Source organism: Beta vulgaris, chromosome 8, assembly GCF_026745355.1.
Source record: "Beta vulgaris subsp. vulgaris cultivar EL10 chromosome 8, EL10.2, whole genome shotgun sequence".
Classification (NCBI taxonomy): domain Eukaryota; kingdom Viridiplantae; phylum Streptophyta; class Magnoliopsida; order Caryophyllales; family Amaranthaceae; genus Beta; species Beta vulgaris.
Genome location: NC_079209.1, coordinates 11,289,051 through 11,314,485, shown reverse-complemented (window position 1 = coordinate 11,314,485; position 25,435 = coordinate 11,289,051). Strand labels below are relative to the sequence as shown.

Below are 25,435 nucleotides of genomic sequence, written 5' to 3'. Positions count from 1 at the left end.
GATTATTACATGACCATGCTTTTTGTATATACTTTTTCCGTTTTACAATAACTGTAACATACCTTATTGAAACATTTTTTATATAAAAACTCATGTGAAGAGGAGAAAGATAAAGATGTAAATAGATAAAAAGTAGGATCCATATAATAAGAGAGAGACAAAGTGAATAAGGAAATATTGCGATTAATATGAAACTTCCAAACAAGAACAACGTTGCAATTTAAAAAGAATGAATAAAGTATCAATTTAGTACATTTGATTAAAGACATTAAAGTTTGATCATAGAAATTAAAACGAAAACCATATTTGAGGATGGAAAGAGTAGCAAAGATCGCAGGGATGTCCGAAAATAGGTAAAAGCCCAAACTCCGAGTCCACTAGGTATGACCGTAAGGCCCATTAGTCCCATGGCAATCATATAAAATTTTTGGCGCTGCTATTGATTACCTCTCATCTCATATTTTCTCCCTCCTTCCCTCAAATATCTAATTTTCTCTCTCCTAGGGTTTTTCTCTCTCCTCAAATCAACGTCAAACAATGATGCAACCAGGACAACAACCAGGCATGGTTGCTCCACAACCTCCATCAATGGCGGCGCAACCTCCTATGGATCAACACTACCATCAACAATATCAACAACAGCAACAACAACAACAACAGCAGCCATGGATGGCTCAACAACAGCAGCAACAAGCACCACAACAGGTGTGGGCTCAACAACCTGCGCAACAGTATCAGCAACAACCGCAACAACAACCGCCTGCTAACGCTGATGAGATTCGTACTCTTTGGATTGGAGATCTGCAGTATTGGATGGACGAGAATTATATTCGTACTTGTTTCGCTCAATCCGGCGAGGTATATTGTAGCTTTTATAAATGAATCTATGGATTAATTGTTTCATATTTGTTTTATGAGATTTTTATATAAAGTTGGTGATTTGATTTGGTTAGGGTTGACCTTTTTTGATTTAGGTCATGGAAGACTTGATCTTTTTTATGGTGTTTATTCATTATTTGTGGATGTGGATTTATGTTTGAGATTTATTACGTGTTATGTTTTTTGTTCATTTAGTGTTTGTGTATGTTGTAAAAGATGATGAAGATTGGAGTTTTTGTGTTGAATTTAGGATTTGAGCTGTGAAGCAAGCTTTGGGCGGTGAAAATATGAGGTGGTTCTTGTTTTGGGATGTTCTGTGGGGTTGTTTGTGTTGTTGAGGTGTTTTTTTGTTGATTACTAGTCTTATATGCACGTGATTAATATATGGTTTGGGATGATAATGGCGGTTTTTTCTGACGGGGGAGGTTTGTGATTTGAAAGGATAGAGATACGGTTATCTTGTCTTTTTTTTTTGGTTGTTTAATTAAAGCAGGTAGTTATTTTTTTTTTCTTCTTTCTTCGCTTTTGTTGGTGTCCGCTGAGATGAAATTTGTACGATGCTGTGTTTTGGGTTGTGTTTTACTTGCATCAAGTATAAATCTAAACCATTAATAGCCGAGAATTATTAGAGATATTGGTTATGATTTTTACATTGATTTGAGAACTTGCTACTAAACTGAAGTAAGAAGGTTGTTATCGTTAAGTCGTAAGCTGTGGATGAGCGAGATTTGACTGGCTAGTAAGGTTGGTTATAGGGATCTTTACGGAATATCATTTGGGAAGCTTAAGGGTTTGATTGATTGCATTCTGCAAGAGTTGGGAGGTTGTTCTCCAGTGTGGTCAATGGCCTTGTTTTGGGAGGCATTTTGGCTGCAGTGTTTCTTTTGTTGGCTTTTTATTTGTGAAATATTATTTTACCATGTATGATATGTTATTTCCATGCCCACAATTGCACAGGGTTCTGGTGTATTTCTTTTTTATGGACCAACCAATATTACTTTATTTTGCAGCTTGTTAATGTTAAAATCATCCGTAATAAGCAAACCATGCAGTCAGAGTGCTATGGATTTATTGAGTTTTCCACCCATGCTGCTGCTGAAAGGATTTTGCAGACTTACAATAACACCTTGATGCCAAATGTTGAGCAAAACTACAGACTGAATTGGGCTTTCTATGGATCTGGTGAGAAGCGTGGAGAGGATGCTTCTGATTATACAATTTTTGTTGGGGATTTAGCTCCAGATGTTACTGATTACACATTGCAAGAGACATTTAGAGTTCGCTATCCATCTGTAAAAGGTGCTAAGGTTGTGATAGATAGACTGACAAGTAGATCAAAGGGTTATGGATTTGTTCGTTTCGGAGATGAAAGTGAACAAGCACGTGCCATGTCAGAGATGAATGGAATGATGTGCTTAGGCCGTGCAATGCGTATTGGAGCAGCTGCAAACAAGAAAAGTGTTGGCGGAACAGGTATGTACTTTCAATGATAGTGCTTAAAATATGATGCGTTGAATCCCAGTGTTGTATGTTATGCTGTCTGCGTGAACTTGTTTGATTTGTACTGTAAATTCAAGTTGGTAGAGGTGGGAAGCAATGCATTTGATTTTTGTCCATACTGGTTTACCATAATATTGGGCCTACTTCATTCAGTTGTACTTTTGAAGATACGCAGAAATTCAGTTCCAGTGCTTGCCTTTCAGAATTTGGGAACAATTAATTCTAAACTGAAAAATCTTAATGAGCTCACATTGTCTCAAAGCAGGGTGTCAAGAGGCTCTATCATTTAGGGGCCTGGGACTGAATTCAGCCGAAATGGTTACCCCCTTAGAACGTTGCCTCGTGTAGGTCAGTAATGTCATATATTTTCCATTTACAGCAGTTCCAGTGCTAAACGTTATTCTTCCATTCAGTTTCTTATTTTATCCTTATTATTCAGCTCTCAGTTCAGTTCGTTTTCATTTACTACAGGATGCCATTTACTTTCACTTTACCTTTTTTCTTAATGCTCCTTTGCCCTCTGTGGTCATTTTCATATTTAGTCTGTTGAGTTGCTGGTTTAAGATCATGTAGTCTATTTCTTCTTTTGCAAGCAAGAAAATAAGTTTGATCTTGTCAGTGTTGCTCTCTTTTTGTACAATGCAACATTGAGGCATATTTTTTTTAGAGCCATGGACTTCTTTTACGTTCTGTAGTTTAGTGGATGGGTTGCTGGTTCTTTGATGTTCTTTTAGTTTTTTTAGTAAGCACCCAAGTGTGTTCTTTGTGCCCATTATTCATCATCCCAGCATACTTTGCTTTTTAGTTTTAAAGCGATTTCAAGATTTCCTTTTGGTGTTCTAATCTTTCTAGATTCAATCAGATTGTTGAAAACTATGGTTTAACACCCATGGTTACTTTTTTCAAAGGAAATAGATTGTTGAGAATTTGTTCCCAGATGGTTTTGAGGAATTATAATCTTGGAAATTTTGCTTTCTGCCGCTTGGATTGATGATCATTCTATATTGTTAAATGTTAATTGGTGCGGTATGCTTGTTTTATGGTCTGTCCATGTCATTTGTGCACTTCCTGTTACTTGCGATATGAGTCTAGATTCAAAACATTTTATTTTAGTTGATGAGCAGATACGAGAAAAAATTACTTTGTTTTAATTTGCTTCTACCAGTTTGACATTAAAGAGTCGAATAAGGAAATATGTAGGCATGTGGGATGACTCGTCTCAATATATATATGTAATTTTTGCGCAACTTTTACTGGTAAATAATAAAAGATGTTAATGCTGAAAGTTGTGCGTTGGCAAATGTGCAAAGTAGGAATGGTAGAGGTAAACAAACGGTGGAAATATTAGTGTGCACAGAGATCTGCTTTATAACTCTATATGGCTATGACCTTTGTTGTGCCGGAGTTTCTTGTCTCTTTGTATTCATCTGTCTGATTATGTATGATATGATGCTCTGTATGTGAAGCCTTTGTATTTTGGAGGTTGTTGACCTATTGCTCAAAACATCTCTTTTGGGTTCTTCCAGATTACACTATGAAGTTTTTTGTATGCTATTTTTCCTTATCACTGTACTGCCCTGTTTTAAAAATGCTTTGCATGTTGGCTTTAGTTTTGAGGCTAGATATCTGCTCTGGCTGTTAATACGATCTATCTACTCTTGCAATCTTTTTCTTTGAAGTCAGGAATATCTACCACTTTTGAGTTGCACTGTCATGTAGAGTCACTAGCTTGTCTTTTTGTTTTTAAAAAACCTTATCCTACTTGGTGTAATAAGTTTCTCAGGTGCTTGTTGCTTTATCCTTATCTTTTTTTCTTAAACGCAGCTTCATATCAGAATAATCAGGGAACTCCAAATGACAGTGATCCGAGTAACACTACTGTGGGTACTTTTATTTTGAGAGTTTTGCCTAGTTAAAACTCAATGGCATCTGACCTTGTTTATTATTTTTCCAGATATTTGTTGGCAATTTGGATTCTAATGTGACTGATGAACATTTGAGACAAACATTTAGCCCTTACGGAGAATTGGTCCATGTAAAAATTCCTGCGGGCAAACAGTGCGGGTTTGTTCAATTTACTAACAGGTTTGTATGATTTTCTTGATTGTTCCTTTACTTTGTTGAATTTCTTGTAAGTCGGCACATTTAGTTGCAAACTCAACTTTTTATTTTAACAATTCTGCAGAAGTAGTGCTGAGGAAGCATTGAGGGTATTGAACGGAATGCAATTAGGCGGACGAAATGTTAGACTTTCGTGGGGCCGTAGTCCTAACAACAGACAGGTACTGCCCTGGTTTCCTTTGCTTGTAGGGGTGCCTATCGAAGATCTCGGATCGAATTTTTTTTTTTTTTTGTTGAGACCCTTGCTGAGTTTTTGTGGTCGAATGTTTCAGTCTCAACCTGACCAGAACCAGTGGAACAATGCTGCTTATTATGGTTATCCTCAAGGATACGACTCTTATGGATATGTATCTGCTCCTCAAGACCCAAACATGTACTATGGTGGCTACCCTGGTTATGGTGGTTACGCGATGCCTCAGCAGGCTCAGATGCCATTGCAACAACAGGTTAGTTGATATGAAAATTTTAGCTATTTAGTTTTGTAAATGTCATTGGGAGTATGCAAAACAAGTATTGCATAGTTGCATTTGATGATCAATAGTCTTCAAATCCTTTGTTTTAGACTTTAAACTCAAAATATTCCGGTTTTTTTCCTACCAAATTCCTGAATATATGCCTTCCTTTTGTGGTTAGGTCAGTCACACTCGCTTGAGTTATCATCCTTGTCAAAAAGCTAATAAGTGTTGCATTTTGCAGTGATCTACCTTATGCCAAGCAGGAGAGGTCGGTTGCCAGGGAGCTGTCATTGTACTTGGAGGCTGAGCTTCTGGAGTTGGATGATTCCTCCCAGAGATGGCAGAATGTAGTATAACTTGGTCATTGTGCTGGTCGAATTTTATTTACTGTCTTGGGTTTTTGCTCTGTGCTGCTTTTTTGTAGCTTGCTTTTGGTGCGGCTTTTGTTATGTTGAGATTTATAATACATGAAATTTATATGCTGTTGTGAGTTTTGATCACATTATTTGTTTAGTATTTGAGCTATAATGTTCCATAATTTTTATGTCCATTTGCGTTTTTAGCGTGTATATTCGATCTGAAGAGAACTTGGTGGTAATGGTCTCTGGAACATCATAGTTATATTATTCGGCTAAATTGCAGTGAGTGCGAAGTCATTTTGTTCGATCAAGTTTTTAGCTTCGTCCATCGGCATCACTTTACAGCATCTCCACTTGAAATAAGTTGCAGCTTTCCCTTTTTGCCCAGAAATATACCAATGTGTTAGGTACAAACTGATGAACACAGTTTATGGTAGCTCAATATACCCTACAAGTTTAATAGCATTAACTGGTGAGTGATTGTCCTCAAGAGTTGTATGTATCAAAATCATAATAATATCTTTAATTGTGTGAATTACAACACCAATGTCAAGTCAATATAATTGGTATTGTAGTTGTAGACTTGTAGTCTTGACGGATGGCTATAAGGAGATAATTTATGGTAACGATCAATAATTATGTGATTTTGTTAAAAATCCCCCCGGTTTGCATGTACGGAAATTGTAATTTTAATGTAAAATTCCACGTAAGACTATACTACCATAATTTATTGTAGGACATATAGTTTTCATAGCCTTTAATGTAAAACCTAACCTCTTTAACTCAATATCTAACCATTTTAATATAAAAATGATTGCTTTTAGGGATGTTGATGGAGGTGGGGAGGACCATCCCTATGCTCGTACTAGCTTAAAAATCTCATTCTCGCTCACCACACATTACTGCGGAAATTTCCAGACCTATTTGCGCCTCAACGAGTACATATTTAAAACTATCTCCATCCCACAACCTACCCGAGTACCCACATCCGATTCGTGTTCGCCTCACCACTTGCATGGGGATCCACACCCACTTTGTACCTGATTTGCACCCTTCCTCACCACACGCATGAGTATCCACATCCACTTTGTACACGCTTCTTCAGTCTGCAACTATGAGTCAAAGCCTTAAAGCCGATGCTACAATTTGCAAAATAAGATTGTTATTAATGTAACACAATTCTTATGATAAGCTTCCCAATATATATTATTACATTTTTTTAACAGACAAGAGGATATGCCGATGGAGGAAAAGTGGGGCGGGCGGGGTATGCGGGGACGGTGCAGGTATATCATAGAATGTACACCTGCTCCATCGCCCACTGAAAGTACAATTTTCATCTACATTTCTGCTCCAACCTCCGCCAAACCTAGACTCATCTTCGTCCCAGTTGGGCATGGATGGTCGAGGTCTCCTACATGCGTTCCACTAATATCCCTAACTCCTTTGAAACAGAATCTGAGATGGCTTTATAACAATTTTATCATAAAGCGATTTTACATTATCTGACAATCATTTGTAAGTCAATCCTATTAGAAAAAAGATTAACCCATTTTCTGTTTTAAAGATTGAACTCAAATGATTACGTTTTGTGAAATAAATGGTAAACAATACTTCGTTCTTATATACTTGTAGAGATGGCCAACGGGCGGGCCAATCCAGCCCATCCAACCCAGCCCACCTTGTGGGTAGTGTGGGCCGGGCCAGCAAAAAGCTCAAACCGTGAAATTGATGGGTGGGCCAGATTTCTTGAGCCCAGCCCACTAAAGTCCACTACTAAAACCGCTCAGCCCGGACCATGAAACCTATTCAACCCGACCCATGAACTAGACCAACCCAATTCAAGTAAATATTGAACCAAATTGTGTATATTTTAATCAAATTGTATATATTCTAATCAAATTGCATATACTTCGTCCGTTTTTTATTAGATGTTACACTTTCCTTAAATTGCATGTTTCAAAATAGATGTTACATTTTTTTTTATTTCCTAAATTGGAAGTTTTATGCTGCAAAATTACTCACTTACCCTTACTTATAACAATTAACCAAAATTAAACTAACTTAATTTAACCTCATTATATACTAATCTAAATTAATTAAACCTCCTCCCTCTCTTCCACCCACGCACCCCTCCCCCCCACACCACCTCAGCTGGCTATTCCCTTCCCCCACCTCGCAGCCTCCTTCCCCACCACCACATCAGCCCCACCCATGCAAAACCTCCCCCACCACCCCCACCCACGAAAACCTTACCCACCGGCCACTACCACCACCACTCCCACCCACCAAAAACCACGCCATCTTCTTCGCGCAAAATCACATCGGTCCTCCATTTTCGGCGGTAGAGGTGGGGTTTTGCGAGGCTGGGTGGGGTTTTCGACGGGTGGGTGGGAATTTCGGCGGGTGGGGTGGGGTTTTAGGTGGGTGGGATTTTCGGGTGGGTTGGTGGGGTTTTCGGGTGGCTGTGTGGGGTTTTCGGGTGGGTTGGTGGAGTGGTGGTGGGAGTTCAGATGGGCGGGGGTGGGGAGGGAGGCTGGGCTGCTGGGGTGGTGGTGGGGGGAACCAAGTTGGGTCCCTCTTTTCTCTCTCCTCCCTTCCCTTAAACCCCCAATGTGCAATGGTCCCCACATGCTTAATCCCCTACCCTTATTCTCTCCTAATCACTCCTTCAATTTTTGCCTAGGGAACCCAAATTTTCAAAAGTGTAACATCTAATAAAAAACGGAGGAAGTATTATAATTCAATCAAATTTAAAAATAATGAAATTATTCATTAATATTAATATTTGTATATATTTTAAATTCATTTTAAAGATTTTATGTAACAATAATGAATAATTTCAATGATTAAATAATTTTGAAAAAAAAATTCTTATGTCGGCTTGTCAGCCCGGTCCATCCCACCTGACCACGAACCGTGAAAATCGATAACAGAACAGTGTGGCCAAGGTTTTTCAGCCCGCGGATCAACCCGCCCAACTCATGAATTTCACAGTCCTGTCCTTGACCGTGAAATCTCAGCCCGACCCACTACAACCCATGATCCGACCCGCCCAGCCCACACCAGTGGCCATCACTATATACTTGCAACAGTTATTATTTTAGGCGTTTTAATTACTTGGAAACTTTTTTGGAAATTCTCTCTCTATCTCTTTTCTAATCACATGGGTCACCTTTTTTTTACTCTTCACCTAAATTATTGTGCCTCATTGCAAGTTATATAGATACAAGTATGAAATAATAACATACTGTTAAGAGTATGTGGTTACATGAATTTAGTACTACATCCGTTTCACAATACATGTATCATTTTCCTCTTTTAGATGTTCCCAATACATGCATCATTTTCTATTTTAGATGTTTCACAAGACATTCAATACTTTAAAATATAATCACATAGGTTTAAAATGCAACTACAACACCCATGGTTTGTATGTCATATAGAAATGGTGTATATATAATAAAGCGGAGGTTTTATGTTACAATTTTCGGTAATGAATCAATAACAATGTGTATTAGGAAAAGTTTAACCGTCCAATCACAATTTCGTAAACTGCGACTCTGAATCATATTCTTTCATCCCATGATATGTGTGCAAGTGTGCCAATTGTAAGGGTGACAATTGGGTCGAGTTCATGTCGACCCGATTTCTATTTCAGGTCAATTACCCTAACTCAAACTATCTTAATTTTAGGTAAAAAACCATAACCTGAACTCGACATAATTGCAATAACAATACACTAAAAATTAAAATTTGCAAATCCTAATTTCAAATGCTAAATAATTCAAAGATTCCAACTTCAAGGCCATAAATTAGCCACTGACTTCAAGTTAAGAAATAGTCCTGCTTAAATACAAGTTTATAATTTAAAAGTAGGTGACATGTTGTAAAAGTATGGTAAATTTCAGGTTGATCCAATTTGAACCTAATCCAAATTCTAAATCAGGTTGTTGGGGGTTATTTCAGGTTCAAAAAGTCAATCAAAATCCAACCCATTAAGGTTTCAGATCGGATTAGGTCAACCTATCGTAAATCTCAACCCAAACTCGAAAATTTCGAGTTAGGTTCAAGTCGGTTATCAGATTGGGTCAGCGTTTGCCAGCCCTTAGCCAATGGTGAGCCTTCTAATATTGGCTCTATCCAGTTTAAAATTAAATTTACAAACACTTTACATAAACCAATAAGAAAAAATGACATAAATTATCAAACAGAAGATGTCAAATGTTGCATTTAGATAATAATAAAGTATATCAGATCATATATTTGCGTTCTTATGCAAAAACTGATGCTGAGTATTACCAAGTCACCTGCTGTCGAACTCCTTGTAACGTGTCAAGGAACCTTTTAGCAGATTGGTTGTCCCGGTTAATATCATTCAGCTCTTGAGGTTCTACTTCAGTTCACTCTATATACTAGGGAGTGCTAGTAAAACCATCTTGACATGCATTTCCTGTCAGTGAAACTACCCAAATGTGAGTAGTGATATTGTGGTTCAAGACCATTATGCTCCATATCCGGTTCGGGTCTTAGAACACTGGTGTGTGCTACACGAGTACAAGTGCCAGTCGGGTACATTGTGCTCCATATTCTTTGAGAACAAGTATCACTAATTTGAATTATTTGGCAGGTTAATGACGATGGAACGCAAAACCATCTAAACACATCTTTTGTCCCTTTTGTTCTGCTACATTGAGACTTGTAAAATCAGCCCAGGACATAATAACTAAAACTATATTGCCATAGCTCTCATTCCACAATATTCAACTAACAAATTACGCAGAACTCGGAGACAGTTATAGTAACTATACAAAGATGACAAAAGAATCTGGCAAGATTGGCTTGTTGTGACACAACTCCAGAATAGAAAATCATAATCATTGCATACAAAACATCTTCAATATGGTTTCTTCATATTTAAGCACTTATCTGACGCTTGGCTGTACAATTCCTGAACTTCCTTTAATTCCTTATCTGGGCAACAAGGAAAGAGCAAATGTGCAAACCAGTGAGTTTCCTTACTATTTACTTTAGCTCAAGTCTAAAAAACAGCAGCGCAAAAAAAGACAAAGCTTCTATCAAAACCAATAAAAACTTCAATTTTAAAATACTTCATACCAACACTTGGGTAAACGAAAGCTTACATTAGTAAAAGTAAATGAGGCACACAGCATAGAAGTCACCCTCATGTAAGAGTTATCTTTTGACCCAACTCCTTGATTAAATATTTGATGAGAAGGCTATATACGACAAAGGTAGCAAACAGGTAATTCGTATCAGGTTCAGTTTCTGATTCCGGTTAAGTGAAGGGTTGGATCATATTCCGGTTTTAAGTTTGGGTCTGGTCAAATAGGTTTGCCTGATATGGGTCAAGATTCGGCTTTGGATCAGGATATTTCTGGTTGGACCATTTTATTAGTTCTATGTGCACAACTACAAAATTTGTGATCTTGGTATACCTTTTCTCCTTCATAACTACAGCCAAGTCTACTCTCCTTTTCTCCTTACCACGCAACTATATAGTATAGAGGATAAATGAATCCATGGGTCAAAATCAAAGTAATTCGTACTACTTATTAATTGATCCAAAGTTGTGCAAACCTAGGGAGGATAACACACCAGGTGCTCAATTGCTTCAAGTAGATACTGGAACTACAGAAAAATGGAAAAGTAATGTCTTTCCACTTAGGTCTAATTGATGAAAGGAGCTTTGTCTCACGCAGGCAGAATCCATGGAAAGAGTAAACAGCAAAAATTGAAAATAATAAGAAAATATAAAGCTAGTCATTACCTGCAGCTTCAAGCTGCCTCTGCAATTCTTGGCCAATAGCATCATTTTCTTCCTGGTAAAACAAGAAAGACCACCTTAGTAGGCTGTGACATAGTCAGGTTGCAGATTTCACAGCAAATCAGTTACTACAATACCTGAAGCTCAGCTATTCTTTTGAGTTGAATTTCTTCACCTCCCTCCGCCAATGGAAGGGCATTAACCAAGGCATCAAACTGCAAGAGAACAAGTTAGAGAAGCAATTAGTGACAACGCAAATCAATTGGAATACCACGAGATATATCTTCCGGACAATGCTTATTGCAACCAGCATCATTGGTCGCCAAAGTCCCCAATTCAGAACATCCTCCCCCCAACAGTGTCATTTAGTACATAGACATGTACATAATCTGTAGCAACTAAAAACACCCAACATAAATTGATTTCAACTATAACCCATCTTCTCAAGAGTGATCTAAAAACTCAAATTTTGGCATCCAATGTCGACCATAAGCCCTAAACCTCTTAACATAAATCGTCTACGAAATGGAGGCACAACTTAGACCAAGACGATAAGCATATCATCTCCATAATAGAAGAAAATCAAAACAAGATTAATAATGAATACAAAGAAACCCTAAATCATAGTATCACAATTATAATGTTTATAGTTGAAACCTTGTGAGCTATAGATTGCAAAGTCCCGGCTCCTCAAATCTATTGAAAAGATGCTATCATATAACTTATAGCATTATAGATGTAGGACTACTCCAACTTGTGATTCATATGCTCATAATTATGGCTCTAAATGTCTTACAACCTGCAAAGACTCACCCTTTATCTTTCGAGATGACAAGCTTCACGACACCCAGAAAACACAATCTTTTCGTAACAGTTTAACCTTTAAGCAGTCACATCATAACCATATATATATAGGAAATACAAACATTGATCAGCTTCAATCTAAAATGATCACCTAATCTTTTCAAGTCACAAACAAACAAATACAAGTTCTTTTTTCCCGATATTTCCAATTCAAACTAAGCAGTTCTAGCATTCTACTACTAACTACCAAATCATGTCAACAAAGTAGCATAATGTAATGATTCACATACGTATTCTTACATCTTTTAGGATAAAAGATATTAAGCAAAGACAGATATGGTCTCTAATTCGGGACGCATTATGACACAAGTGTTCACGCACTACCAAGGAAATTCTACTAACAAACACACAGTATGGATTTAGCTACTTGGAGATCTCAAGAGGTCCAGATAAACTCAATCTTTCTACAAACTAGTTAAAAATAATCAAAGAAGGAATACCATTCAGCTAAAATTAAATAAACATAAAAAAACAATCTGACTTGTGTGGACCTGTTCACGTTAACATTAGTGTGCACCAGGCAAAACAACATATCATTACTGACAATCCACTATATTATGCGAAAACCCACTATATTATGCAGAAATCCACTATATCATTCAAACCCACACTATATCATGCAGAAACTTACTATATTATTCAGTCAGACTCACTATATCATACAGAAACTCACTATATCATTCAGACACACACTATATCATACAGAAACTCACTATATCATTAAGAAACACACTATATCATGCAGAAACTCACGATATCATTCAAACACACACTATATCAAGCAGAAACTCACTATATCATTCAGATTCTCATTATATCATAGAGAAATCATTCCATAGGTTAGAACACGTGTCATGATATATACTACGCAACTTAGATCTTCTTGTATGTTAAAACTTAATTAATTCCTCTATTATATTGCATATAATTTCACATTATGTTTTCCGTTAATGAAATATACTATATTGTATATAAGTTCACTATATCTTTGTAGAATTCACTATATGAAGTTAATATCTTACGAACCCAGTGCACACTAGGTTAGTGTGCACTGGGTCCATTTGGGTTTTTTTATAAAAAAAAACTTATCCTAATGTAGCCTTAATTCTTGCTAATGCATCATTTTCCTCCTTTATCTCGGCTTAATAGAGCCGGAAAATCCCACTAGATTCAAATATTACACATACATTCCACCAAAAACAGATAATTCCCTCCGTTTTTTTTTACTTGCAATATAACTCCGTGTCACGCACTTTAAGGAGAAGATCATATAATGTAAAACGACAAATTAATAATAATAAAAAAAGAAACGGAGGAAGTAAATATTAGATGAAAAAAACCCAAAAAAAAGAGTATGACAAAAGATTTACCTGCTTTGCAGCCTTAACAAGAGCTGCACTGGCTGTTTTAGGTTCATCAGCAAAATTGGTGGAAGCATCAGACGGTTGCTGTTGTTGCGAAGGATTAGCGTTCGAATTAGGGTTAGGGTTTTGATTAGAATTCGAATTAGGGGTAGGGTTTTGATTAGGATTCGAATTAGGGGTAGGGTTAGGTTCAGGGTAATTAGGAGAGAGACGAACTGAAGGAGCATCTCTTTGTAGGGTTCCAAATGTATTAAATGCAAGTGATGCAATCAAATTAACTTGTTCTTGCAATTGTGATATTATATCCATCTCCTTCATAAATTCAATTGACGAATGAAGATTGTCAGCCAAAAAACAATAAATTGAAAATCAAATCAAAATTAAATTAGCTAGCAAATCAACTGTTCATGAGTGAGAATGAGAGTACTTACTTGGGAAGATTCTGAGTTTTCCTTGTTCTAATTTAGATAGGTTTTAGAATTTGAGAGAGAGTGTAAATGAGAGAGATGAATTCTCTGTGCAACTGTACAGACTCAGCTATGTTTGCATTTTTTTTTTAGTTGGAAAAGCAAAGCTAAGCGACAAGTAGTTAATACTTAATAGTCCATAAGAAAGCACAAGTATCCGAGTCCTGATAAAACTGAGGTGAGCAAAAATTTTGTTCACCTGGCTTTTGTTCAACTGGGTCCGGGTCTGGGTCCAAAAAATTGGACCCAGTTGCATCCGGTTCCAATTCTAGGTAGAATTTTTTCAGACCCAGTATCTGGTGGGTACCCAGTTTGACCAGTTCCAGCTCTGGGTACCCGGTTGGAGCGGGTCTAGGTCCGGGTACTCGGTACTTAGAATTAGTTTTTTTCATGTACTCATATAGAATTGGTAATATGATAATAGTTGTTAAGTAAAAAGTTGGTACTTAGTAGGCCTTTAGGCCCATTTAATTTTTTTTAAAAATTTTATAGCTCAATTGGCCCATCTTAGTATGTTGTTAAACTTACAACTGGGTACCCAGTTCTCGACCTGGTACCCACCGGGCCCAGATCTGGGTCCAAAAATTTAGGACCCGGTTTGACCAATTCCAATTCCAGATTTTTAATACCCACTAGGTCCGGATCTGGGTTTGGGTCTATGAAATTCTATTGGGTACCCGGTTGTGCTCACCCCTAGATAAAACCATATCAGATATAAACAACTTTTCCCATATCAGCAATATAAAATTGAAAAAGTAATGTTGTGAAAAGGTGCAAGTACAAAAATAATGTATTAAATTCTGAAAATATATTATATTCAAATTTTTGAATTTGAGAAAGGGAATAGAAGGGGAATGGGAAAAAGTGACTTCCCCTCTCTCTATCCCCTCTACTACAATTGACTTGACAACAAAAGCCAGGTGAACAAAATTTCTTACGTTAACTTTACGCAAATTATGAGGAGAAATAAAAACTAAAATTAAGTGGGAAATTAAGTGTTGTTGAATTTTATTAAAAACCAGGTGAACATCCAGAGCCGAAGGAATTTTGTTTTCTCGCAGACATGGTGTTCTGATGAAGAGAAGGAGTTATGGGGATGGAGAGGATGAAGAGAGGGAGCTTTGGGGAAGAAGATGAACACTTTTAATAGAGGTTTAAAATAAAAAACAAAAATTTGAAATTGAAAATAAACCCAACATCTTTTGTCACATCACCATTTAACCTGCTGCTAGCATTTACTTTTCATCAAATTTTAAGTAATTGTAATGTTTGTTTAATCTAAGATAATCCAAATGTTGACTTAATTTAAGAACACCGCGCAAATGTTTACTTTATATGATTTACTTATGACAAATATAATATTTAATTCACCTTAAGATACTTATCATAAATTTGGAACTGAATATTTGTATTGTAACAAAACACAATAATATTAAAATTTAACAATCTATCTTTGTTCGATAACACAATATTGGGGCTTAATATTTGGTCGTGGCCCATAGTATATGGCCCAATAATATCGAGGTGTAACATTTAGTTGATAAAGAATGGTAGCTGAACACAATATTGTCACTGTATAATATGAATATGTTATAAAGAAACACAATATTATCACTCTATTGGTTATAAATTAGCATAACGACTCTTGATATGCTATAATATTATAAAAATTGACAATTATATGTTTATAACTACCGTTCATATGAGGCCTAAGTGATAATAATGAGGGTTCATATGTTGTACAATTAATAACATAACAACAATTTGTATAAATGGGTAAAGTTACTAAACTAATACTTACAGAGTTACAGTATTGGCTACTGGATTATTGCGTTTATGTGCTATTACAATGGAGTATATACTTAAACAATATACATTAAAGTCACTTATGGTCAATCATCAAATGATTATGTCAAATCAAATAGTTACTAAACTTGTTAACTACTATATAGTAACTTAGCACTTAATCAGTTATTCACTTAGACCTAATAACTCAGTAATTCACTAACTTATTAGTTGTTAATTGTTACTAATCCTGTTTTTTTTTGTTTTAGGATATTTTGGGTTTAGGGATTAAGGTTTAGGGTTCATTTGCAGAATCTGAAAATATACGAATCATGGAAATTTATTGGATACCCAATCGGAAAAAAATGTTTTTAAGCCAGGATATCCGAAATATCCGATGATTCGATTCGATCCGAAACTTATTTTACGAACTTTACCTTTGAACATTTCAATTTCGGATATCCGACCCGATCCGTTCCAAAATATTTTGAATCGAATTTGGATCACATTTTTCCCGATCCGAACATTTCGAACATATCCGAAACGTTCGGATCAGATATCCGAAATGAACACCCTTTTTACATTAATTAAAGTCTCCTTATATTTGTAGATACCCCAAACATCATTGGCATAACAAACCCATTCGAACACAATTATAATAATAGAAAATATATGGTTAAATAGGATCCAATAGAATACTACTAATTATAAATACAAGATTCTCTTATAGGAACACAATACATCTTTAACATGCTTTATGATGCAATCCCTTAGACGCCTATGAATGACACAAAAGTACTACAAGGAGGACTTTTTTTGAGGGGAAAAACCAAATGAACATTAAACAATATAACACTATAATATGATTTTGGCGTAAAAAAATTTCCATTATTGTGGGTACATATATACTACTACATGGAAAATGGATAACGATGACATGTTCGTGGTATTTTGCGCGTCGGATTGCTTTCTTTTGTAACGATCTACCTAATGCAAGTGTAATTTTAAGTACCTCACTTAGCATTATTATAATGGTTGTATGGATAATTTTAAGTACTTTCTATAATTATGGTTTTGTGAACTAATCATTTCGTATTTGAAATGAAGCATAGTATTGTGTTTATCGTTTCCGCTATATTGTCAACAATATATGTAATGGTGTTAAGGTGGCTTTACGTTATAAGTTCAAAAAACTTATTTCCAACTAAGCAACATATTGTGTTTCTACGTTGTCATGTATTGTCAAAATTGATAGAAATGGTGTTCATGTGAACATTTTCTACGCATGCCTTTTTTCTTAATAAACCATGTCGCAAATTACTTATTAATGAGACATTAAAATAGTTTTATTAATAGTCAATCATTTAGATGTGAAAAAAGAACAAATATGCGTTAACTTTTTTTTCCATTAACGTTCAATATAATATTCGTTTTGGGTAATTTATACTTGTTATAAGGTTTATTAGTATATATATGATTTTATTGGATGATAAGTCACACAAATTAAGAGATACACTAATAGATATTGTTTTTCTTGAAGAAATGATGGTTTTGGTGTATAAAAAACTGACAATCATTAATTAAGTTTTCTCATGCATATGTTTAGTGTAATTAGTATCGGTTTGTTAACTAATGAAGGGATCGTAATATGTTTGTCAACGACATTTTAATGTCATGTTAAGGTGGCTTTACATTATAAGTTCAAAAAACTTATGTCCAACGAATCAAGATATTGTGTTTCTGCATTGTCATGTATTGTCAAAATTGATAGAAATGGTGTTCATGTGAACATTTTTCACGCATGTCTTTTTTCTTAATAAACCACGTCGTAAATTAATTATTAATGACATTAAAATAGTGTCATTAGTAGTCAATCATTTAGACGTGAAAAAAGAACTAATATGCGTTAACTTTTTTTTTCCCATTCACGTTCAATATAATATTCGTTTTGGGTAATTTATACTTGTTATAAGCTTTATTAGTATATATATGATTTTATTGGATGATAAGTCACACAAATTAAGATTATACACTAGTAGATATTGTTTTCTTGAAAAAATAATGGTTTTGTTGTATAAAAAACTAACAAACGTTAATTAGTTTTTTAATTCATATGTTTAGTACCTTAGTGTTATTAGTATCGATTTATTAACTAATGAAAATGAAGGCATGGTCTTCTGTTTATCAGTTATGCTATATTATAAACAATATATGTGATGGTGTTAAGGTGGCTTTACTTTATAAGTTCGAAAATTTTATGTACAATGTAGTAACATATTGTGTTTTTGCGTTGCCATATATTGTCAAAATGATAGAAATGATGTTCATGTGAACACCGCCACACACTCATATATTTTATTTTTATTTTTAAAGTCGTGCCTTTTTTTTAACAAAATACGTGGTAAATTACTGATTAATATCACAATAAAATATGTGTTAAGGTTTTTTTCTTCCAATGTTAATAAAGTAATTTTCTCCAGTACAGAATTTTGCATTTGTATGCATGTACTCCACATCCTTTCAATTCACGAAAAACACAGTTAATTCGTGCCTCTTTCCGGCGAATTTTCTGGCATCAAACGTTAAGTTACAGCTTCGGTGGGTGGGTTGAAGAGTGAGGTTTGGAGAGAGGATGTCACAATTTTCAAAATTATTATTAAACTAACTTATGGAATGAAAGGGAATACTCCATTCCCATGCTTTACAATCCCATCTTACTAAATTACTTGAATTGACAAACTTACCCTTGATATGGGCAAAAATTGCCCATATCTAATATGGTTTTATCATTACTCCACGTATCCAACCCTTAGAGCATGTACAATCAACGGGCCTCTCCAACTAATTCTCCAACTAGCTCTTCAAGAATAGAGAAAATAGAGAGCCATCTCTTACCTAACAATAAGGTCCTCGAGTGTGTCTTGCGTGTCTCTCTTAAATTTGTTCAATACCAGAAGTAGGGGTGAAAGTTCGATGTACGGTTTTGATTAGCGCCTAATCCGATCCCATCTAAACAAAGTTTGAATTTCATTTTTTCAATCCGAAACATACCAATTAGAGTTTGAATGCGATCCAATCCAATCTGAGTTCTCATACTCTATATTAGATCTAATGTTGTTTTAAACTCTAGTTTTTCGATGAAATAAATAAATTAAGCACAACAGCAGCCTAGTAGATTTAGGAAATGAGTAATTAAATGCTGTTAGGATTTTAGGGGAAGGGTTGAAGTACTACACTTATTGGACTATGGACTAGACTATTTTTTCTTAAAAAAATTCCGCAAAACACTTAAGCCCAATCCAGATATATAATACAATGCATATTACTATTCAGTTATATTGGATTTTTGGATCCAATCACCTTCAATCCAATTCGATCAGAAAATTCAATTTTCAAAAAATCTCAATCTGAATCCAATCCGAGCATAGTTTGAATATGATCCGAATTACTAATTCGGATTGGATTGGATTTTGGATTTTATTCGAATAACTTTCACCCCTAACCATAAGGAACTAGCTTAGCTAAGTGACGAGCTGTGTAATTGTTGTCTCTTTTGATATGAGACCAAACAATGATAGAGAAAGGAGTACAAGAAGATAAAATGCAAACTAAATACTGAAATAGTATCCAATGTCAAACAAATGGCAGAGAAAGCCGGTTGATGCCCATTTGGCAATATGACTACAAAACAATCTCATTTAGCCCAAATCTCTTGCACAACCTCACACCCATTTCAATTGCCTTGGCCTCCGCCACTTCGGGTGCTCAAAAGGCTCGGACACGAAGCGAGGCTGCAAAGAGGATGCTACCATTCAAATAATAAGCAATAGCTCCAAGACTCAGCTAATTTTATTAAGAGCATTTGGAGATTTTACTCGTGCAATATTTTACTCTCCCCTATATTTAATTTTACGAATTTTTCACCAAATTTCATCATTTTTTAAAAATTGCCATACACTCTATTTTTAAAATTCACCATCTATTTTTTAATTCTTAAGAAATATACCAAGATACTTTTTTATGAGTGTAACCGACGGTCATTAACATTGTTAATCATTAAACCGTAATTAGCCTCTAATATTCTTTCAAATGATAAAAGAGAAAAGGAATGTGAAATAAAAAACAATTACTAAGCTAAGAAACAAAATGGATGCCCCAGTTAAACAAATTAGTCCCACGAATTGTTATTTTTTTTCCCCAAAATTCAATCAAGAACCTTAATTTGTGAAATTTGATTCAAAATTCACACCTTTTCACAATTTCGGAATATGAAACTGTCCTTTGATTATGGTCGAATATGACAAACAAATATAAGCCCTAAGAGCATCCTTATTCATGATTGAGAATAAAGATCAAGTTGATGATCATGAAAAAAGTGTTCTTAATCACAATTGAAAAAAAGATTGTGAGGTGAGTGAGAGTTGGGAGAAAAAAAAATGCATGGTGAGTGAAATGATGAATAAGATTGTAGGATGAGAGTGCCAAGTGTCACATTTTGATTGGATTTTAAAATATAGTAATTGTTTATAAATTTGCAACGATTTTATTTTAGAAAATACAAAGTGAAAAAAAATAAAAAAAATATCAATAACTCTATTTTAATGAGCTCCATAAATAGAGATCCATTTTGCTATATTTTCGATAAAAAAAAATCCAGCTATTTATTAATTTCCTCTAATTTTGCTTATTTTATATGAAATATTTTTCATTTTTACATTTCAAAAAAATAAAAAGTAAAGAATAAGAGAGAAAAATAGTTGGATGGGTCAAAAAGTAAAGAGAAGAAAAAAATTAGTTGGGATGATTTTTTTTGTTGTTCATGGTTAAGAGATATGGGGAAAAGATTGTAAGATGTTATTTTTTAGAGAAAGAAAGTTAGAGAGAGAGTGGGATGATCTTTATTTAAGATCATGAATAATGGTGCTCTAAGAGCATCAACAACAAAGAGGAGGTCCTCTTCCTCTTATAATTTCTCTCTCCTTTTCTCCTCTTGACACCATCTCCCCCACCTCATTTCCCACTAACTCATCTCTTCCTTTAACATCTCCATATATTTTTCTACAACAAAGAGGATCCTCTTCTTCTTACTTTACACAACCCCACAATGTATTCTCTAATTTATTTTGAAATTATAGTTTTGATGGTATGTTTCATATTATTAATCTGTGTAAAAATTAATTATGCCATCTTTAACTACACGCTTGTATAAGTTTGTAATCCGTAAAATAAATTAACACAATTATATAAAAAAACATAAATTGCATTTGACGAACAATAAAAGAACACATGATGTACGATACACTAATATTTAAATATAAAAAACACAAAGCCGAATGAACAGTACATATTACTATTCATGTCGAACCCCGAACTTGTTTCATATGTGATCGACCAAACTTCTTTAAAGACATATGGATATTCCATCTTAACTCCCTCCGAGTGAAAAAATTATGAAGGTTTCTATCCACCGTCCTCTCGGTAAATGGCTCAACAACGGTTCGGGATGATTCACCTTGATTTGAAGGTCGTTCTTGGGCAAATTCACTCGGGTCTTGATAATTTGCGTAGGTATCTCGTTCATCTTCCACTATCATGTTATGCATGATAATACATGTCATAATGATTTTCCATAGTAGGTCGATACTCCATGCTAGTGCTGGTTGACGTATATTGCAAATCGAGCTTGTAACACCCAAAGGCACGCTCCACATCTTTTCTAGCACTCTCTTGTCGCTGGGTGAACATCGTTTGTTTAGGAGTTTGAGGAGCGGTTATGGCATCAACAAATGCTGCCCACTTTGGATATATCCCGTCCGTGAGATAGTATGCCATATGATAGGTGTTTCCATTGACTGTATAAGTGACGTTTGGAGCTCGACCATTAAGAATATCATCAAACACAGGAGAACGTTGTAGTACGTTGATATCGTTGCACGACCCAGGTATCCCAAAAAATGCATGCCAAATCCAAAGATCTCTAGAAGCAACGACTTCTAAAATGATAGTAGCTGTTCGAGATCTACCTTGGTACATTCCTTTCCATCCAACTGGACAATTCTTCCACTGCCAATGCATGCAATCAATGCTTCCTATCATCCCAGGAAATCCACGACGTTCTCCTTCACTTAGAAGACGGTGAAGATCTTCATCCGTGGGCCTTCTTAGGTAATCGTTCGAGAATTGAGCTGTCACCCCGTTAACAAAGTAGGTAAGACATTCTCTTGCCGTACTTGCACCCAACTTCAGATATTCGTCAACTTGGTCAGCTGAAGTACATATGCTAATTGTCGTATTGCTGCAGTGCATTTTTGTAGAGTTGATGCACCTAATCGCCCAGTAGAATCTTCGCTCGGTCTGAAGAAGGAGTCACTTGCAGCCAAAGCATTAGTAATGCGAAGGAAAACCTCCTTTCGCATGCGAAACCTTCGCCGAAACTGGCCTTCATCATACAACGGCTGGTTACAAAAGTAGTCCCTAATTAATCTTTCGTTAGCCCCCTCACGATCTCTAGGAACAACTTTCCTTCATTTCTTCTTACTTGACCTATTTGGCACGTTTTGTTGAATGGTTGAGGCAACAACATAAGTTATTGCCTGCTCTGTAAGTCGCAAACTCTCACTCTCTTCAACCCAATCCAACATCATGTTATCATATATTTCATCACTTGAACTAGAAGAATTATTGTCATAATTCATTTTCAATTTAGATATATTTGAAGGTGAATTTGTAAGTAAAGGATAATAGCTTTTTAGTAGATTGTTGTGTAGATAGTGCTGAGTACTCAGAATATATAGACAATATGAATGTTAATGATTTACATGCCTTTTTTTTTCTAACCACACAATTTTCAAAAAAAATCTTGAATGAGGCAGAAGATAAGATTTTGGACAACTCCTGAAATGATTCAGGAACACTTTTCAGATAATTGACTGAAAAGTAAAAGTTAATATTGGACAACTCTTGAAAGGTTGACAACAACAACAAACATTATTACACCATCTGTAAATTATTTGATATGACTAGACAATGCAAAAAGTTGTAGGGGACATACACCATCATTTAGCTATATGACATGATTTGACAAATCACTACCAAAAAATTTTCAAGTACTCCAATAGTAAATTATATGATTTAGCTGAACAACGAAAAATAGAATTTAAACTCCAAACCAAAATAATTAATGCAACAACACACTTCCAATAACTTGAAAAGTTTACAATAACCCACAAACAATAAGATACTTAACATACTAAAATAGGAAATGTACTTAACACACTTACACTAATTTAAAAGGTTGACAACAACAACAAACATTAAGATATTTAACATATTACAACACATCTAGACACCTTAACACTAATAATACATATTCTTAAACTCCTCCTTAAGTTTCAAGTACGATTCCTTGTCATCTTCGTCGAGAACGGGTTTTGCCATCAACATACTTAACATACGCATCTTTGCCTCTTGCTGTTTTTGCCTTTTCTTCTCTTCACTTCGTTCCTTCATGAGTTCTAGCATCTGTTCTCCTATATTGTTCCTTCTATCATTAATGTCTTCTAGAGATGCTTGAAAAGAGTCAAGGTTTATGGTACTGGCAGTAGCAGCTTCTTTTGCTTTCCTCTTTGCTTTTTTCTGGCCATCCGGCCTACCATTTCCAATTTCTTCAGTCTGTGTATCTGGTTCCGACCTCTTAGAGCTTCCCGCGTTCTCTGAGGAACATTGAATGCCACCAGTGGGTTGCCATTTTATTCTGGTCTTCATGATTTTCCATGCATGCATTAAATTAAATCTATTACCATGATACAATTTCGAATAACTCTCATGAGTGTTGTCTTCCACATCTTCATCTGTTTGTCCATTTTTTTTGTCTCTTAGACACTTGCCATACACACCGACCCATCTTGAAACAGTGCGATTAATGTGATCCCAACGATTTTGCAATGATTTTATAGTTCTTTCTTTCAACTCAGTTGGATTAGTATGGCGTGCAGTCTCATAAAGTTCCAAAATAGTTTTCCATAAAACTCCCATTGATTTATTAGTCCCTTTCCCGGTGTCTCCACCTGCGTTGATGTAAGCAGAGACTAGAGCTTCATCTTCTTTTATATTGAAAGTCACCTTCGGAGTCTTCTTTTTGGTACTTCCTTCAGGAAATAATTAAACAACTTCATCAATGTCTTCTAGATGTTGCGCTCTACTTATTTCTTCATTTGGGGTCCTACTACTACTACAATCCCCTCCTGGAGAATGCTCAATTGGTTCACCACCAAAATGTTGAGACATGGGAAACATTGGAATATTTTGGGAAGTATCAAGTTCATTTTGGTTTGAAGAGTAATGAGGATTTTGTGGTGTTATTTGAACATTATTTTGCCTTGATTGACTACTAAAAAACTGAAATGCCATCTGAAATTGAGGATTGTTAAAAATACTTGGATCAAAACTGAATATTATTTGGATTGTGATGGAAGTTTGGATCATTTTGGGCGTTTGGATTATTTATGTAATTTGGATTATTGTCATCCATAATTATCAAACTTTTAAAGAGGGAATGAATTGATTATTATAGAGTAAGTAAAGAAAGAGAGAAATGTGGTAAAAAAATAAGTGTGTCAAACTATGGTAAAATTGGACTCTATTTATAGAGAAAAATAAAACATGTCCAATAGTATATTTTATTATATAAAATTTTGAATCTAAATTATTTTTATAGTTATTGCTAAAATTAGTGACCCTTTGAGAAAGATAATATCCAACCAAAACTTAAACAACTATCAAGTGGGGCCCACAAAAAAAAAAAATTCAAATTTTTTTCGTGAAAACGCAGCAAAGCAGTGGAAGAAGCTGCGTTTTGCAGCCCAGTCATCAACCTCTTGGGCACAAGGGCCGATGCTCCATTTACTCTACAAAAAGAGGATTTCCTTCAATCCTCTTCCTAAGAGGATCCTCTTAGCAAGTTCTACAATGGAGAGGAGCTCCTTTTTGAGGAGAGAGAGAGCTAAAAGGAAGCTCTAATCCTCTTTGTTGTGAATGCTCTAAGTTAATTTGGGGATTAGAGAAGGGAATTTGAGATTTGAGATGGAAGAAAATTTGATTAAATAATATGTTTTTGCTTTAGGGAGGGAAGAAATAAAAATTGGGGAGAGAAAAAGTTAAAAGAGGCAGAAAATTACTCGTGATATGGGCCTCACTTGGCCAAAATCTTGGCTTGAGAAGGAGTTGGGATGGTGATTTTTAGAGAGCCAACAACTTTAAAGTGGTAAAGATTCAATAGAGAAAACAGAAGGTGATAAAATAAAGTAAGTAAAAGGTGGTAAAAATTTAGAAAGCCAAAATAAAATACTTAAAAATATTTTTGCTTGTTAGGGTCTCTTGAGCCAAACGTAGATTTGCTAGTCTCATAAATAATTCGAGCCGAGCTTTAGTAGGTAAACTAGTTCTTTTTGCCCGGACGATGTCCCCAGTCAGTTACAATAAACAAATATGTTATTATTTTCAAATTTCATAATTTATTTTGCTACTTTTATTATTTTTTGTCCATTAATCAATTGAAAAATTCACGTCACGACGTGATAAGTAAAAAAAATTACAAGGTTTGAGTTTGAAAACAATACCTTAAAAGGAATTGTGGTAAGAGAATATGAGATCAAAATTCCCTTTTAAGTTACATATTAAGAGTGTTAGAGATATATATACTTGTTTAAGTTTTTTTAGTTAATTATAATTATTACAAGACTTCATCATATTTTATTTGAAACATTAGACACCAAAGTCATAGTGTATTGATGGTTAAGCTCTTATTTTTCATTTCAAAGGTCACATGTTCGATGCCTTGCAGTTACACATTAAT

The 25,435-nt window shown here is 35.2% G+C and overlaps 4 protein-coding genes across 4 annotated transcripts; 1 reads left to right on the top strand and 3 right to left on the bottom strand.

Annotated features, from left to right (window-relative positions):
• The first annotated feature begins 447 nt into the window (after window positions 1-447).
• On the top strand, window positions 448-5,455 carry LOC104882845 (polyadenylate-binding protein RBP45). Its single transcript, XM_010667260.4, has 7 exons — window positions 448-858; window positions 1,890-2,352; window positions 4,204-4,259; window positions 4,334-4,464; window positions 4,565-4,661; window positions 4,773-4,946; window positions 5,197-5,455. Exons 1-7 carry the CDS (start codon window positions 538-540, stop codon window positions 5,197-5,199), a joined length of 1,245 nt encoding a protein of 414 aa, XP_010665562.1. The 5' UTR covers window positions 448-537; the 3' UTR covers window positions 5,200-5,455.
• A 4,579-nt stretch (window positions 5,456-10,034) lies between these two features.
• On the bottom strand, window positions 10,035-13,922 carry LOC104882846 (mediator of RNA polymerase II transcription subunit 21). Its single transcript, XM_010667261.4, has 5 exons — window positions 13,762-13,922; window positions 13,337-13,642; window positions 11,240-11,317; window positions 11,106-11,157; window positions 10,035-10,288 (listed from the first exon to the last, which is right to left on the bottom strand). Exons 2-5 carry the CDS (start codon window positions 13,637-13,639, stop codon window positions 10,212-10,214), a joined length of 510 nt encoding a protein of 169 aa, XP_010665563.1. The 5' UTR covers window positions 13,640-13,642; window positions 13,762-13,922; the 3' UTR covers window positions 10,035-10,211.
• Window positions 13,923-21,177: 7,255 nt separating this feature from the next.
• On the bottom strand, window positions 21,178-21,888 carry LOC130589396 (uncharacterized). The gene has a single exon (XM_057391427.1). It carries the CDS (start codon window positions 21,886-21,888, stop codon window positions 21,178-21,180), a length of 711 nt encoding a protein of 236 aa, XP_057247410.1.
• A 1,050-nt stretch (window positions 21,889-22,938) lies between these two features.
• On the bottom strand, window positions 22,939-23,616 carry LOC104882885 (glutathione S-transferase T3-like). Its single transcript, XM_057391426.1, has one exon. The coding sequence runs from the start codon at window positions 23,614-23,616 to the stop codon at window positions 22,939-22,941; it is 678 nt and encodes a 225-aa protein (XP_057247409.1).
• Between the last annotated feature and the right edge of the window lie 1,819 nt (window positions 23,617-25,435).